General features: G+C 43.5%; 1 protein-coding gene across 1 annotated transcript in view; it reads right to left on the bottom strand.

Moving 5' to 3' along the window:
* Positions 1-16,300: 16,300 nt before the first annotated feature.
* Positions 16,301-17,329, bottom strand: part of LOC146041465 (sialic acid-binding Ig-like lectin 13) — a 41,093-nt gene continuing 40,064 nt past the window's right edge. Inside the window, exon 8 of the mRNA XM_083161442.1 lies at positions 16,301-16,390. Coding sequence (XP_083017568.1) covers positions 16,340-16,390 — 51 coding nt within the window. The 3' untranslated portion in view covers positions 16,301-16,339. The remainder of the gene's footprint in view (positions 16,391-17,329) is intronic.

Raw genomic sequence — 17,329 nt, 5'->3', positions numbered from 1 at the left:
ACACTAGGAGGCTTAAAATATGAATAGCAAATTCTCAAATTTTCAAGAAAATTTCAAACACTGATTATTTTAGGGACCAGTTCAGTTCTGATGTGACTTTGAGGGACTTGTATGTGAGACACCCCCATAAATGATGCCATTTCAAAAACTGCACCCCTAACAGTATTCAAAACAGCATTTTGGAAGTTTGTTAACCCTTTAGGTGTTTCACAGGAATTAAAACAAAGTGTAGGTGAAATTTCAAAATTTCATTTTTTTTGCAGATTTTCAATATTAATACATTTTTCTAAGGAACACAGTAGATTTTACTAGAGAAATGTGACTAAAAATTGATTCCCCCAATTCTTTTGTTTTCATAAATATCCTATATGTGGCCCTAGTGTGCACGTTGACCAAACCACAGGCTTCATAATAGAAGGAGCACCTACTTGATTTTGGAGCCTCCTTTTTATGAGATTATTTTTTAGGCACCATGTAGGTTTCTAGGCACCATAAGATGCTAAAAGTTAGGAACCCCCCCACAAGTGACCCCATTTTGCAAACTACACCCCTCAGGGAATTCATCAAGGGGTATAGTGTACATTTCAAACCCCCAGGGGTTTTACCAATTTTGGTACAACTGGGCTGTGAAAATGAAAAATTACATTTTTTACACAAAAATGCAGTTCTGGCTCAAAATTTTTCATTTTCACAAGGAATGAAGGAGACAAAGCACCACAAAATCTGTGCCCCAATTTCTCCCGAGTACGGCAATGCCTCATATGTGACCAAAAAATACCATTTGGGTGCATGGCAGGACTCAGAAGGGAAGGAGTGATATTTGGATTTTGCAGCACAGATTCTGGTGGAATGAATGGTGGGTGTTATGTCGCATTAGCAAGACCCCCAAAGCACCAATACAGTGGAACCCCCCCACAAGTGACCCCATTTTGCAAACTACACCCCTCAGGGAATTCATCTAGGGGTATAGTGTACATTTCAAACCCCCAGGGGTTTCACCAATTTTGGTACAACTGGGCTGTGAAAATTAAAAATTACATTTTTTTACACAAAAATGCAGTTCTGGCTCAAAATTTTTCATTTTCACAAGGATTGAAGGAGACAAAGCACCCCAAAATCTGTGCCCCAATTTCTCCCGAGTACGGCAATGCCTCATATGTGACCAAAAAATACCATTTGGGTGCATGGCAGGACTGAGAAGGGAAGTAGTGATATTTGGATTTTGCAGCACACATACTGGTGGAATGAATGGTGGGTGCTATGTCGCATTAGTAGGACCCCCGAAGCACCAATACAGTGGAACCCCCCACAAGTGACCCCATTTTGCAAACTACACCCCTCAGGGAATTCATCTAGGGGTATAGTGTACATTTCAAACCCCCAGGGGTTTCACCAATTTTGGTACAACTGGGCTGTGAAAATGAAAAATTACATTTTTTTACACAAAAATGCAGTTCTGGCTCAAAATTTTTCATTTTCACAAGGAATGAAGGAGACAAAGCACCCCAAAATCTGTGCCCCAATTTCTCCCGAGTACGACAATGCCTCATATGTGACCAAAAAATACCATTTGGGTGCATGGCAGGACTCAGAAGGGAAGGAGTGATATTTGGATTTTGCCGCACAGATTCTGGTGGAATGAATGGTGGGTGCTATGTCGCATTAGCAAGACCCCCGAAGCACCAATACAGTGGAACCCCCCCAAAAGTGACCCCATTTTGCAAACTACTCCACTCAGGGAATTCATCTAGGGGTATAGTGTACATTTCAAACCCCCAGGGGTTTCACCAATTTTGGTACAACTGGGCTGTGAAAATGAAAAATTATATTTTTTACACAAAAATGCAGTTCTGGCTCAAAATTTTTCATTTTCACAAGGAATGAAGGAGACAAAGCACCCCAAAATCTGTGCCCCAACTTCTCCCGAGTATGGCAATGCCTCATATGTGACCAAAAAATACCATTTGGGTGCATGGCAGGACTCAGAAGGGAAGGAGTGATATTTGGATTTTGCAGCACACATTCTGGTGGAATGAATGTTGGGTGCTATGTCGCATTATCAAGACCCCCGAAGCACCAATACAGTGGAACCCCCCCCACAAGTGAGCCCATTTTGCAAACTACACCCCTCAGGGAATTCATCTAGGGGTATAGTGTACATTTCAAGCCCCCAGGGGTTTCACCAATTTTGGTACAACTGGGCTGTGAAAATGAAAAATTACATTTTTTTACACAAAAATGCAGTTCTGGCTCAAAATTTTTCATTTTCACAAGGAATGAAGGAGACAAAGCACCCCAAAATCTGTGCCCCAATTTCTCCTGAGTACGGCAATGCCTCATATGTGACCAAAAAATACCATTTGGGTGCATGGCAGGACTCAGAAGGGAAGGAGTGATATTTGGATTTTGCCGCACAGATTCTGGTGGAATGAATGGTGGGTGCTATGTCGCATTAGCAAGACCCCCGAAGCACCAATACAGTGGAACCCCCCCACAAGTGACCCCATTTTGCAAACTACTCCCCTCAGGGAATTCATCTAGTGGTATAGTGTACATTTCAAACCCCCAGGGGTTTCACCAATTTTGGTACATCTGGGCTGTGAAAATGAAAAATTATATTTTTTACACAAAAATGCAGTTCTGGCTCAAAATTTTTCATTTTCACAAGGAATGAAGGAGACAAAGCACCCCAAAATCTGTGCCCCAATTTCTCCCGAGTATGGCAATGCCTCATATGTGACCAAAAAATACCATTTGGGTGCATGGCAGGACTCAGAAGGGAAGGAGAGATATTTGGATTTTGCAGCACACATTCTGGTGGAATGAATGTTGGGTGCTATGTCGCATTATCAAGACCCCCGAAGCACCAATACAGTGGAACCCCCCCCACAAGTGAGCCCATTTTGCAAACTACACCCCTCAGGGAATTCATCTAGGGGTATAGTGTACATTTCAAACCCCCAGGGGTTTCACCAATTTTGGTACAACTGGGCTGTGAAAATGAAAAATTACATTTTTTACACAAAAATGCAGTTCTGGCTCAAAATTTTTCATTTTCACAAGGAATGAAGGAGACAAAGCACCCCAAAATCTGTGCCCCAATTTCTCCCGAGTATGGCAATGCCTCATATGTGACCAAAAAATACCATTTGGGTGCATGGCAGGACTCAGAAGGGAAGGAGTGATATTTGGATTTTGCAGCACACATTCTGGTGGAATGAATGTTGGGTGCTATGTCGCATTAGCAAGACCCCCGAAGCACCAATACAGTGGAACCCCCCACAAGTGAGCCCATTTTGCAAACTACACCCCTCAGGGAATTCATCTAGGGGTATAGTGTACATTTCAAACCCCCAGGGGTTTCACCAATTTTGGTACAACTGGGCTGTGAAAATGAAAAATTACATTTTTTTACACAAAAATGCAGTTCTGGCTCAAAATTTTTCATTTTCACAAGGAATGAAGGAGACAAAACACCCCAAAATATGTGCCCCAATTTCTCCCGAGTACGGCAATGCCTCATATGTGACCAAAAAATGGGAGGATTCAGAAGGGAAGGAGTGATATTTGGATTTTGCAGCACAGATTCTGGTGGAATGAATGGTGGGTGCTATGTCGCATTAGCAAGACCCCCGAAGCACCAATACAGTGGAACCCCCCACAAGTGACCCCATTTTGCAAACTACACCCCTCAGGGAATTCATCTAGGGGTATAGTGTACATTTCAAACCCCCAGGAGTTTCACCAATTTTGGAACAATTGGGCTGTGAAAATGAAAAATTACATTTTTTACACAAAAATGCAGTTCTGGCTCAAAATTTTTCATTTTCACAAGGAATGAAGGAGACAAAGCACCCCAAAATCTGTGCCCCAATTTCTCCCGAGTACGGCAATGCCTCATATGTGACCAAAAAATGGGAGGACTCAGAAGGGAAGGAGTGATATTTGGATTTTGCAGCACAGATTCTGGTGGAATGAATGGTGGGTGCTATGTCGCATTAGCAAGACCCCCGAAGCACCAATACAGTGGAACCCCCCACAAGTGACCCCATTTTGCAAACTACACCCCTCAGGGAATTCATCTAGGGGTATAGTGTACATTTCAAACCCCCAGGGGTTTCACCAATTTTGGTACAATTGGGCTGTGAAAATGAAAAATTACATTTTTTACACAAAAATGCAGTTCTGGCTCAAAATTTTTCATTTTCACAAGGAATGAAGGAGACAAAACACCCCAAAATATGTGCCCCAATTTCTCCCGAGTACGGCAATGCCTCATATGTGACCAAAAAATGGGAGGATTCAGAAGGGAAGGAGTGATATTTGGATTTTGCAGCACAGATTCTGGTGGAATGAATGGTGGGTGCTATGTCGCATTAGCAAGACCCCCGAAGCACCAATACAGTGGAACCCCCCACAAGTGACCCCATTTTGCAAACTACACCCCTCAGGGAATTCATCTAGGGGTATAGTGTACATTTCAAACCCCCAGGAGTTTCACCAATTTTGGAACAATTGGGCTGTGAAAATGAAAAATTACATTTTTTACACAAAAATGCAGTTCTGGCTCAAAATTTTTCATTTTCACAAGGAATGAAGGAGACAAAGCACCCCAAAATCTGTGCCCCAATTTCTCCCGAGTACGGCAATGCCTCATATGTGACCAAAAAATGGGAGGACTCAGAAGGGAAGGAGTGATATTTGGATTTTGCAGCACAGATTCTGGTGGAATGAATGGTGGGTGCTATGTCGCATTAGCAAGACCCCCGAAGCACCAATACAGTGGAACCCCCCACAAGTGACCCCATTTTGCAAACTACACCCCTCAGGGAATTCATCTAGGGGTATAGTGTACATTTCAAACCCCCAGGGGTTTCACCAATTTTGGTACAATTGGGCTGTGAAAATGAAAAATTACATTTTTTACACAAAAATGCAGTTCTGGCTCAAAATCTTTCATTTTCACAAGGAATGAAGGAGACAAAGTACCGCAAAATCTGTGCCCCAATTTCTCCCGAGTACGGCAATGCCTCATATGTGACCAAAAAATACCATTTGGGTGCATGGCAGGACTCAGAAGGGAAGGAGTGATATTTGGATTTTGCAGCACACATTCTGGTGGAATGAATGGTGGGTGCTATGTCGCATTAGCAAGACCCCCGAAGCACGGTGAAATGATGAACCTAATAATCCATAGATGTGTGGTATATTTTAAAGCACTCCTTCATACATAGGCCGGGTTTGTCGGGGCAAGTTTCACAGTGGAAAATAGTTTGCTTTCGTATTCCCTTTTTATAGCAAACTTTGCACCTTTTTTGTGTCTTGCCCTTTTTTCCAGTGGAGGGGATTTCGTTAGGAAAATGCTGCCCTGATACAATACGGGGGCCAGTACTAGAAGTACTGGGGACAGTACTAGAAGTACTGGGGCCCTTTGCCTGCTGGTTCCCAAATATTAGGCCCTTTATGACTTCCTCTTGAAAGTGCATAAATGTCCCCGTCTGGCTGGTAGAACGGAATAGTACGTAAGCGTTATACAGTGCCATCTGGATGATATACACGGCCAGCTTCTTATACCATATTTTTGTTTTCCGCAGGGCACTGTACGGCTTCAGTACCTGATCTGAAAGATCCACTCCGCCCATGTACTTATTGTAATCAAGGATACAAATAGGTTTTGAGGTGTGGGTACTGGTACCTCGTACAGGGACGGAGGTGGTACTGTCTCCGTGAATTGTTGTCAGTATAAGGACATCCCTCTTGTCCTTATATTTGACCAACAACATATTTTCGGTGCATATTCCCCTGCTTTCACCCTTTCTCAGTAATTGGGCAACATGCGTTTTTGGGAGGCCTCTTTGGTTCTTGCGCACAGTACCGCAAGCTGCTGTACCTCTTGAACCAAGGGCCTTAAACAGGGGGATGCTGGTGTAAAAGTTATCCACATAGAGGTGATAACCCTTATCCAGGAAGGGGTGCACCAGAGGCGTAACTAGAACTTTGTGGGCCCCATAGCAAAATTTATAATGGGGCCCCCCTAACTAAGTTCTCTACCAGTACGCATCGTGTGTGGCCACCATTAGTGGGAACAGTAAAAATGTGCCCCTCCAATAGAAATTTTAAAAATAAAAAATGCACGCATTATAAAAGGTGTGGCCTCGCTACAAAGGTTAATGCCCCTCACACATTATGCAACAAGAGCAAAGACCATTACATGTTATGTGACACACCGCAAAGTCCATTACACATTATGTGACACACCACAAAGCCCATTACACATAATATGACACACCGCAAAGCGCATTACACGTTATGACACACCGCAAAGCCCATTACACGTTATGTGACACACCGCAAAGTCCATTACACATTGTGACACACCACAAAGCCCATTACACATAATATGACACACCGCAAAGCGCATTACACGTTATGACACACCACAAAGCCCATTACACGTTATGTGACACACCGCAAAGTCCATTACATGTTATGTGACACACTGCAAAGTCCATTACACGTTATGTGACACACCGCAAAGTCCATTACACATTATTTGACACACCACAAAGTCCATTACATGTTATGTGACACACTGCAAAGTCCATTACACGTTATGTGACACACCGCAAAGTCCATTACACATTATTTGACACACCACAAAGTCCATTACATGTTATGTGACACACTGCAAAGTCCATTACATGTTATGTGACACACCATAAAGCCCATTACACATAATGTGACACACCGCAAAGCCCATTACATGTTATGCGACACACGCAAAGCCCATTACACGTTATGACACACCGCAATGCCCATTACACGTTATGTGACACACCGCAAAGTCCATTACACGTTATGACACACCGCAAAGCCCATTACACGTTATGCGACACACCGCAAAGCCCATTACACGTTATGACACACCGCAAAGCCCATTACACGTTATGCGACACACCGCAAAGCCCATTACACGTTATGCGACACACCGCAAAGCCCATTACACGTTATGTGACACACCGCAAAGTCCATTACATGTTATGTGACACACCATAAAGCCCATTACACATAATGTGACACACCGCAAAGCCCATTACATGTTATGCGACACACGCAAAGCCCATTACACGTTATGACACACCGCAATGCCCATTACACGTTATGTGACACACCGCAAAGTCCATTACACGTTATGACACACCGCAAAGCCCATTACACGTTATGCGACACACCGCAAAGCCCATTACACGTTATGCGACACACCGCAAAGCCCATTACACGTTATGACACACCGCAAAGCCCATTACACGTTATGCGACACACCGCAAAGCCCATTACACGTTATGCGACACACCGCAAAGCCCATTACACGTTATGTGACACACCGCAAAGTCCATTACATGTTATGTGACACACCATAAAGCCCATTACACATAATGTGACACACCGCAAAGCCCATTACATGTTATGCGACGCACCGCAAAGCACATTACACGTTATGACACACCGCAAAGCCCATTACACGTTATGCGACACACCGCAAAGTCCATTACACGTTATGTGACACACCGCTATGCCATTACACGTTATGTGACATATCGCAATGCTATTACACATGGTCTTTTTTTATGGGTAAGAACTTTTTACAATCTGAATCTGCTTTTGGTTTGACTTCAGGTGTATCTTAAATATAAATAGTACATACTGTATCCTCGGATCAGCTTCCTCCAGAAGGGACTAAGTAAAAACCGGACCCGGACAAGCCCCCGGAACACCGGACCGGACACTACAAACTCCGGAATGCAGTTTGATGTCCAGTCCGGGGGGGGGGGGGGGGGGGGGAAGGGGGTGCCTGTGATAGCTTAGCTTTCACCAAGGACATGGGGAAGGGTAGATTACAGCATCCCTGTGTGGTCTGGACCTTTCCGGTTTTTAATACATCCCCAGACCATGCAGGGAGGCTTTTTTCTCCCCCTCCTCCTCTCCCTGGTGACAGCTGTCAACAGCAGCCCCATCGGAGAGGACACATTCGGCAATGCACCCCTCCCTCCCCACCAGACCAGACAGACACCACAAGCTCCAGAATGAAAGATATCCGGCGTTCCGGGGTCATGTCCGGTCCCATACCCCGGTTTTTACCCATACCCCCTCCAGAAGTTTAAAAAAATACAGTTTCCTATCTCCGTGACAGATGTGATGTCTCACTCTACATGTTATTTACTACTGGGGAGCATGGTGAGCACGAGGAGCCGAAGTGGGGGGTGGTTTTCGGGGACCGCAGTGGGTGTAGGCAGCGGGGAGAGAACGGCGGCACCCGGTGGGAGGCTGGGGGAGGTGGCGGCCGTGGTGAGCGGCTGTGCCTCTCTGGACACAGCCAGCCACCACCATACATCACTGGCAAGTATCCTACCTTGGCCGCCCCTCGCCGTCAGTTCCACTACCGTCACCGTGCCATAGCCAGGCTGCCGCTGCACTGCTGCAGACTCCCAGTCTTTCTTCCGGACTCGCGCCCCGCCCCCTTCTTTACTTACATACTTTCCCTGGCTCCGGCGAGCAGATCATTAGCCTAGTCGGCTGCTGCAGTGGCTCCCTGAAAAAAAATACCCAAGCACGCTGCAGGGGTCAGGGAGTGCTTGCTGTCCATCGGGCCCCCCCAGCCGCCGGGCCCCATAGCAGCTGCACCCCCTGCACCCTGGGTAGTTCCGCCACTGGGGTGCACTAAATCCCAGACAATCTTTCCACTAACACCTACGAGGGAGGGGGGGCATTCTGGCGGTTCAATTCTTGTGTCCTTCCCTTCATATACCCTAAACCTGTGGGTGTACCCTGAGGTACTTTCGCACAGCTTATACATTTTTATGCCATACCTTGCCCTCTTATTGGGAAGGTACTGGCGGAATTTAACCCTTCCTTTAAAATGTATAAGTGACTCGTCTACACAAATGAATTTTTGGGGGATGTACATCTCAGCAAATTTGGCGCTGAAATGATCAATGACCGGCCTGACTTTGAATAGCCGGTCAAAGGTGGGATCATCTCTGGGTGGGCACTGTGCATTATCGTTGTAATGCAAAAATTTAAGGATCGTCTCAAAACGAGTCCGGGTCATGGCCATACGATGAAGTGGGGTGCTGTACAGAACATCTGTACTCCAATATTGCCTAATTTCTGGCTTTTTAATTATGCCCATATGTAACACCAGACCCCAAAACGTCATCATCTCTACTGCATCTACAGGGGTCCACCTAGCAAATGATGACGTGGGGTTTTGGGCAATAAACTGCTGGGCATATAAATTACTTTGGTCCACCATTAAATTTATAAAATCATCAGAGAAAAAGACTTTGAAAAAGTCAATTTCTTTGAGGCCTGTAGTATCAAATTGGATTCCTGGGTTGGCCAAAAACTCAGGAACCTGGGGCTCAAAATTGTCTGGTGGTGGGGTCCATACGAGATCAATCATTGGGGGGGGTCTCAGCTGCTCTACGGGGGCGTCTTTAAAGGGGGTCCCTCATCACTAGAGGAGGAAGAGGAGCTTAAGACAAATGCCAATTCTTCGTTTACTTCACTGGCTGTGTCAGTGTCAGAGGCAAGAAGGGCATATGCCTCCTCCGCTGAAAACAGTCTTTGCGATGATTGGGACATTTTTATTATTTTTAAGTGTAGTGTTTCAACATGTGTATAGTGTAGGGGGGGGTACAAACTTTATGTCAACACGGGGGTATGTAGTGTATATGTAGTGATTTAACACGTGTAAGTTAAAAGAAAAAAAAAAAAAAGTTCCTGCGCCAAAAATTGAGCACAGATGTTGGTCAGTAAAGTCCGTCACTGATCAGCGCTCAGCGGGCACAGGACACCCACAAAAGCACCGTGGGTGTAAAAACAATTTAAAAAAAAAAAACCACAGCACTCTCCAAAAAAAAAAAATTTAAAATAACTGCTGATGAGTCAAAGGCAACAGAAATTTGACAAAAAAAAAAAAAAATTAGATCAACCCTGTGCCAAAAATGCTGATCAGTGATGTACGTCACTGATCAGCGCTCAGCGGCCACAGGACACCCACAAAAGCACCGTGGGTGTAAAAACAATAAAAAAAAAAACCCACAGCACTCTCCAAAAAAAAGAAATTAAAAATAACTGCTGATGAGTCAAAGGCAACAGAAATTTGATCAAAAAAAAAAAATTAGATCATCCCTGTGCCAAAAATGCTGATCAGTGGTGTACGTCACTGATCAGCGCTCAGTGGCCACAGGACACCCACAAAAGCACCGTGGGTGTAAAAACAATAAAAAAAAAACCACAGCACTCTCCAAAAAAAAAAAAAACTGCTGATCAGTGATGCAACACTGATTAGCAGTGAGGGGCAGCAGGCACTTAACTGTGGGTGCAACCTGACAGGGTATATATAAAAAAAAAAACCCTGCACCCCAAAAAAGGTGCTGATCAGTTAGTTTATACTGATCAGCACAAAAGGGGGGCAGCAGGGGGCAGCAGATACAAAATTATATCACACAATATCTATATCTCTGACACAATGACGCTGCAGCAGCAGCACAAGCAGACAGGAAGCAAGAGCAACCAGGAAGCAACCAGTAGCTGGCAGCACGGATGCCACCAACGCTGATCAGGTCAGTATAGGGCACAGATGGGCACGGAGACCGCTCTGCACGCTGTTCCTGACCGGAATGGCGGCTGCAGGGCTGTCTGCGTTATCTTATTTGAGGTGTAATGGCTGTGATTGGTCCGTCGGTCCGACGGACCAATCACAGCCTTTGGGGGCAGGTGGGGTGACCACCAGTGACACCCTTACACCCGGTGGTGATTGGTGCTGTACTTAACAGCACCAATCACCACCGATCCCTGTGTCACCGGCGAACGTTATTCGCCGGTACACAGAAAACGCTGTAATTGGCTGTTCACATTGAAACAGGAAACAAAAAAAATGTGAAAAACTTGTGTTGTCCTTTTCACTGTCGACCACGTCCTGTCGACCTCTTGCTTGTGTCAATATTCTGTAACTGTCGATATTAGGCATCTACCTGGTCACGGTTGACCATTAGCGATTAAACAATAAATTGCCAATCTAAACATTGATGATATACCATAACCAATACTGTATATACTGTAACAAGGCTACTATTATGAACCGTAAATCTAAAGGTGCCCATACACGCACCGATCCCGGGGGTGCGATCTGTGCTTTGAGGTGAGCGCTCCCGCGGCACCTCATCGTGCAGTACAAAAAGTATGTGCTGCCCATACTTTTTGTACTTGCTTTTCATTGCATTGCATGCACAACGCATGCACAAGGCATGCGATGTGATGCGTGCTATTTAAGCCCAGAACGCACGCCCGCATCGGGACGTGTATGGGCACCTTAAGTGCTGTTTTGTCCACAACTCGATGGCTCAAACCGGTTGCTAAAAAAGTGAGCAGCAAAAGATTTATGTTGATTTCCATTGAAATCCGCAGATATATCTAGAAATGTGCATGAATGTGGCCATTTCTGGTATATATTCTGTAACAAATAGGGATATACTAGTAGTAATGTGTAACCTTTAATAAAATGACAAAGCATTTGGTGCGTTTTGTCTCAAGAAGTTGTCAAAGAGCAATTATGGTGCATAGGGTACAATTAATTGTTACAGCAAGGTACGCAAGCCTAATGACAAACATTCCTTCTTCCCCGTGTAACTCTTTCTCAATATGCATATGTTAGTACTCATTATATATTTTTTCTGTGCCGGCTTTAATCTAATAATAATTATGTGTAAATATTGTTTCTGAAGTGTCCAGAATTCTTTTTATGCACTGACGGACAATATGATTGGGTGGTGCGATCAGGTACCAACCACAGCAATTATAGCATGCACTAAAAGACATTAAGGTCAGGACCCCCAAATGCCACATACACTCCTAGACATAGATCAGAGCCCCCCACCTGCAGCGTACACTGACATATATGGAGATCAGAGCCCCCACATGATGGGCATACTCTGTCGATGGTTGTGGTCATATGTGCAGACCCCGCTGTGAGCGCCTTTGGCAAACTTTTCATTCTCTGCGGTGCTCACTGCCTGATTGACAGACAGGGGGTGTGGCCACAAAAACAGCGGGCGCCCATAGTGATGGAACACAGGCATTTCCCTGCCTGCTCAGGGCAGGTGGATGATGTCTGTGCAGCAAATAGTAAGTCCTGCGCTTCTTTTTGGCTTGGAATAGAGGAAAAATCATTCAATGGTAAGTAACCATCAAATTATTTTTCATCTGTGCGGGCCCTTGCAAGTGGATGTGAAAGCGTACACATCCATTTGCAGTGTAGCGGGGGATTCAGGCGGTGGGGGGGGGCTGCATTTGGCGGGATTGCGTTAACCTGCTCTCTAGGATCCAAATAAGCACATCTCAGCGAGCAGGTCTGAATTACCCCCATAGAGGGAAGAGCATTACATATTTACCCTGGTTTCTTATTACCCTGCCAATAATCTTTCAGGCAGAAATGCAGTCTCCCTGAGCACAAATGGAAGATTGCAATGCAGCCAGTAATACTGTGTAGATGCCGTGATAACCGCACAGGAAGGAGGTGGAGCCTCACCGAGGAGGTGGGAGCAGAGAGGGAGGACTGACTTATCTGAGAGGTCAGTGTGTAAATGCTCCTCCCCAGCTTGCTCTGCCCCCAGCTGCATCTCTAACCCTGAGCTGTCCATGGTGCTGAAAGGGGCTTCTATGCCAAGCTATGGGCTGCTGTTGGGGCCACTCTATAGGTTTATAAAGAACTCTTCTCATGGAATACAAAGTTTGCAGTTCATTATGCTTTTATTGGATGCTTGGGAATTACACATGTGCTTCATTAATATAGAAATATCTTATTGCATCTTTCTCCACTGTATGGTAATATAGCTATATTCAGCCCTTCCACTGTGCATGTAATAAGCCAAGTTTTTCTACAGTATGTCGACATTTCATCAATATTGCCATTTTGCAGGGGTTGTCATTTATGATGTCATAATTTTTACCTGTCAACATTATGAATGTTGGAATTCTTTTTTTTTTAATATACTTTTTATTTGGATTTTCAAATATTACAAAGCATTTAAACGATCAATAAGATGCGAAATAGTCAAAATAAATATCAACAAAATGATTGTTAAGTTGACAGTGACATCTAAAACATTAAGCTCAATGCAATAGCTTTGCCTAGGGATAATACAAGTAGGGGGAGTAAGACAGGGAAAGTGGAGGAGGAAGGTGGGGTAAGAGGGGGGGAGGGGTCAAGGTAGGCATACATTCAGCTGTTAGTATAAGGACAATCAGCAGTTTACATTAATGTGATTAAGACATAATGTAGGCATATTAAAATAGGATTCTATGAAAGGTCAGTGAAAACAGCGATGAAATGGTGTCATTCTTTTGGGGCACTTCTGTGAGAGAGGTAATGTAATTAGTCCACATCTTAGTTCCTATAAGTCTCGGAGAATCACTACATTTCCCTTATTAATATGTAGCTGCTTTGTCTAGGGACAAACTGCTGATGGAGGAAAATTGCGGTTCAATCCTGCTGTATTAAAGTCATGTGATTCGTAGGCCTTATGGATAGTAGGGATTGATCAAGGTTTTGCTTCTATGTATGGGCTGACCTTGGACCAGTGACGAGTTTTGAAGTAGCTTAGTATGGTGTGTTTTGAATTATCATCCAAGGAATAAATAAAAGTATCCCATTTGATGTGGAAGGAGCAGGTTTGTAAAGAGTCCTGATAAATGATAGCTCTTAAGTCGTAGTACAACAGGCTCAATAGCTTTAGTTTTAGTTTTTGGATAGTGGGTCCCGTTTTTGAAGTCCAATGACATAAAATCAGTTTTTTTTGCCATAGTAAAGATAGTTACTAATAGTGATAAATAGGGAGAAACATACCTGTTTAAAACTGATCTGCCAAATATGAAAAGTAGACAAGCTTCCTTCAAAAGAGGCATTGAAATGTTAAGGAAACTTTTGTCCCAAAATGTATGTATTTTATAACAATCCAAGAAGCAGTGTAGGAACTTAGAATTTGCCATAGAGCATTTATTGCATTGGCCCCCGTCAGTTGGAATAGGTGATATAAAGGCCCTATGGAGAAACTTTAAGTGAGTTTCTTGTAAATATGCTGATCCTAAGTGTTTGGTGTATAAGCAGTAATTTTCTAAGAATTGTTCTGATGCATCTTTACTAGAAGGTACCATCCCACCAGTTGCATAGAAGAGTAGTAGAATAATTAGATGTAGTTAGTTTTGATTCGACTAAGAGGGGGGTATAAATGGTGACGTTTGTAGGTGCTGGTACTACTAAATTGTAGCAGCTTGTGTATGCTGGGCTGTATTAAGGATAATAGGAGGGGGAGATATTGATTGAAAATAGTGTCTAACCTGAGGATATACATATAATTGTGTGTCTGGAAGGAGGTATCTCTGTTTTAGAGTGTTCAAGTGGAAAATAATTCCACCCAGATCAAAGACCTTAGACGCTAGTGACAGTCCTTTCTGTCTCCGGGACAGAATCGGAGTTGACAAGAGTGGTGGTGGAAATTTTGGATTCCCCCATAGAGCAGGGCTGGGCAATTGCGGCCCTCCAGATGTTGATGAACTACACATCCCAGGATGCTTTGCATTAGTTTTGCTATGTGGCCATGCTGAAACTGATGCAAGGCATGCTGGTATGTGTAGTTCATCAACATCTGGAGGGCCGCAATTGCCCAGCCCTGCCATAGAGGAATATAAGGAGAAGATCCAAAATCTCAATTTTTTTATTTATGTAGGCCTAACCAACTATAGTAAGTATCTCGGAACATTACATTAGAGTAAATTTCTTTCGGGATAGCGTCAGACTTCAGGTGCAACAAGGCAGAGGGAGAATAAGGGTGGAAAATAGTTATATCAAGATGTACTGTAAATCTGTACGCAGAATGTTCCAGCAGCCAGTCCCCTCGCATATCTAAAAAATACTGAGATGGTGTACGCTATGAAATCTTGAAGCCGTAGGCCGCCTTGTGTTTTAGGTAGCATCAATTTCGACAATGCTATTCTAGGCCTCTTCCCTCCCCACAGAATGCGAGAAATTGAAGAGTTCATTAATAGTATGTCTTTTTGTTGTATGGCGATGGGGAGCATTTGGATAAAATAAAATAACTTTGGGAATATCACCGACTTAACTGCTGTCACTCTGCCCAGTAGCGCAATAGGGAGGGAAGTCCATGAAGTCATCAGGGAAGTTAACTTGTTAATGGATTGGGAAAAATTTATTTTATACAGATTTTCAGTTTTGTCAGTGATATTAACCCCCAGAATGTTGGTATTCTTAATGTCATTGTTGTGACTGCATATGATAGAGAGATTGAGATGTATTGGAGTTATGACTACACATGACCAAACCTCAGCAATCCGCTGTCTTGTGTGTGGCACGATGCATTACTATGTACAGCTGGGGTAGCCAACCCTAGTCCTCGAGAGCTACCAACAGTGCATGTTTTGCAGGTCTCCTCACAGGGGGCCTTATTCTGGTCGGTGCGGCCGGATACGAATATACGGCCAGGACCGTACGTCCGAAACCCCGCCTTCCATACGGATCGCCAACTCCGTCCGTACGCAGTAAGAAGCTGTCCGCACGGACCGCAAGTGTATTTCTCATGGAATACGCCTCCTCCATTTCAGGTAACCTCCCCCATCATTCGATAGTCGCAGACCATCGAATGCAGGACCGAGTGGTCCACCAGCTCCCGCAACCTCAGACCACACGGGCATTTCTCCGTGCAAAAGCAGGGATCTGGGCGGGCAGCTGACATCCGGCAATGTCATATGTCCGCCCCCCACACGTGCGTCACGGCCGCATTACCATACGTACGCCCAGCGTTTGCATGGGAACGCCCATGAAACGCGGGGTGTATGCATATGGTAATGAGCCCAAATAGCCCTTCACGCCCCTCTCCACCCCCTGTTCGTAGTGTTGATATTTCATGCGGAATTTGGCCGTACGCCCCGCTCGCACATGCGCAGAGACGCCTCTGCACATGCGCAGACACAAAACATCGGCGGCACGAACGCATAACGGATATTACCGCACCAACCAGAATAAGGGCCAGAATCACAAGTGAGCTAATAAGCTCCATCTGTGTATCTTTTAAAATGTGTCAGTGATTAATGAGTGCAGCTGTGCAGCAGCTAGGTTGTCTGAAAAATGTGCACTGTTGGTAGCTCTCGAGGGCTAGGGTTGGCTACCACTGATGTACAATGTTACAGAATACAGATAGCTTAATGAACTAATAGTTTTTACTACAGTTTCCATATAACATCTCTTCATAGATATCAGCCTTCATTGCATAGTAATAGTTGTGTAGATATCGTTTTTCTGTCCTTTTAGGTCCTTAAAAAAAAAAAGGAAAGTATTTAATATAGAAGCAAACATAAAGAAATGTTACTGTATAATAATAGTATAGAATTAATATTCAAATTAAAGTGTCCTAATAACAACATAGAGAGGATCCTTGTTTTAGAAACATCACATGTATATGAAATATTTGGTTTCAATAAAAACACGGAACACGTAAAAAAATATATATATTTTGTTGAGCGTGGAAAACCTTTGTGGATTTGGATGTGTAATCAGGTATAATATAGCATGCACTGACGAGGGTCACAGGACAACATTGTACAGTACAACAGATTATCCTTAAAGACACGGCAGCTGTGATAGAGAATGAGAGACTGTAGGGCAGGAACATCTTCTGACTAGCAAAGATAGATAAGAAGACGAGGGAGGCCGATTTTACAATTTACAATTATTTGTTATTAAATGATTTGACTCCTATAATGGAAATTAATCCTTCAGTTCTATTGTATTCGCCAAGTGAATATGTATAAAATATATGTAAGTACAGTACAGTGCATGATGTTTTATGTATATGAAGTGTTAGAATTTGTACACTGATATTGATATACTATAATATTAATCATTTATATAAATATATAGTATAAAACTACTATAATACTGTTCCAATCATTAGGACCATATTATACTATATATTGTTTAATTATGTATTTATGCTGTTTTGCATTAAATTATTTATATTTCCATTATGTTTTTATTGCAAACTCATTAATATTAATTGTTGCAATTTCATGTTTTGTGAAAAGGTGTATTATTTAGTGAGATATATTTTCTATTATTTGGCCTTATTATGTAAATATTTACTTGAAATAACAAAGTTTCCAAAATATAACTGAATGATAGAATGTCACTGATTATTAACCAATGGCTGCAGCTCACATGGGCCTCTCCCCCCAGCCTGGGTAAGTAATACCA

The sequence above is a fragment of the Crinia signifera genome, chromosome 19 (assembly GCF_055691185.1).
Source record: "Crinia signifera chromosome 19, ASM5569118v1, whole genome shotgun sequence".
NCBI lineage: Eukaryota > Metazoa > Chordata > Amphibia > Anura > Myobatrachidae > Crinia > Crinia signifera.
This window is presented reverse-complemented; position numbering and strand designations above follow the sequence as displayed.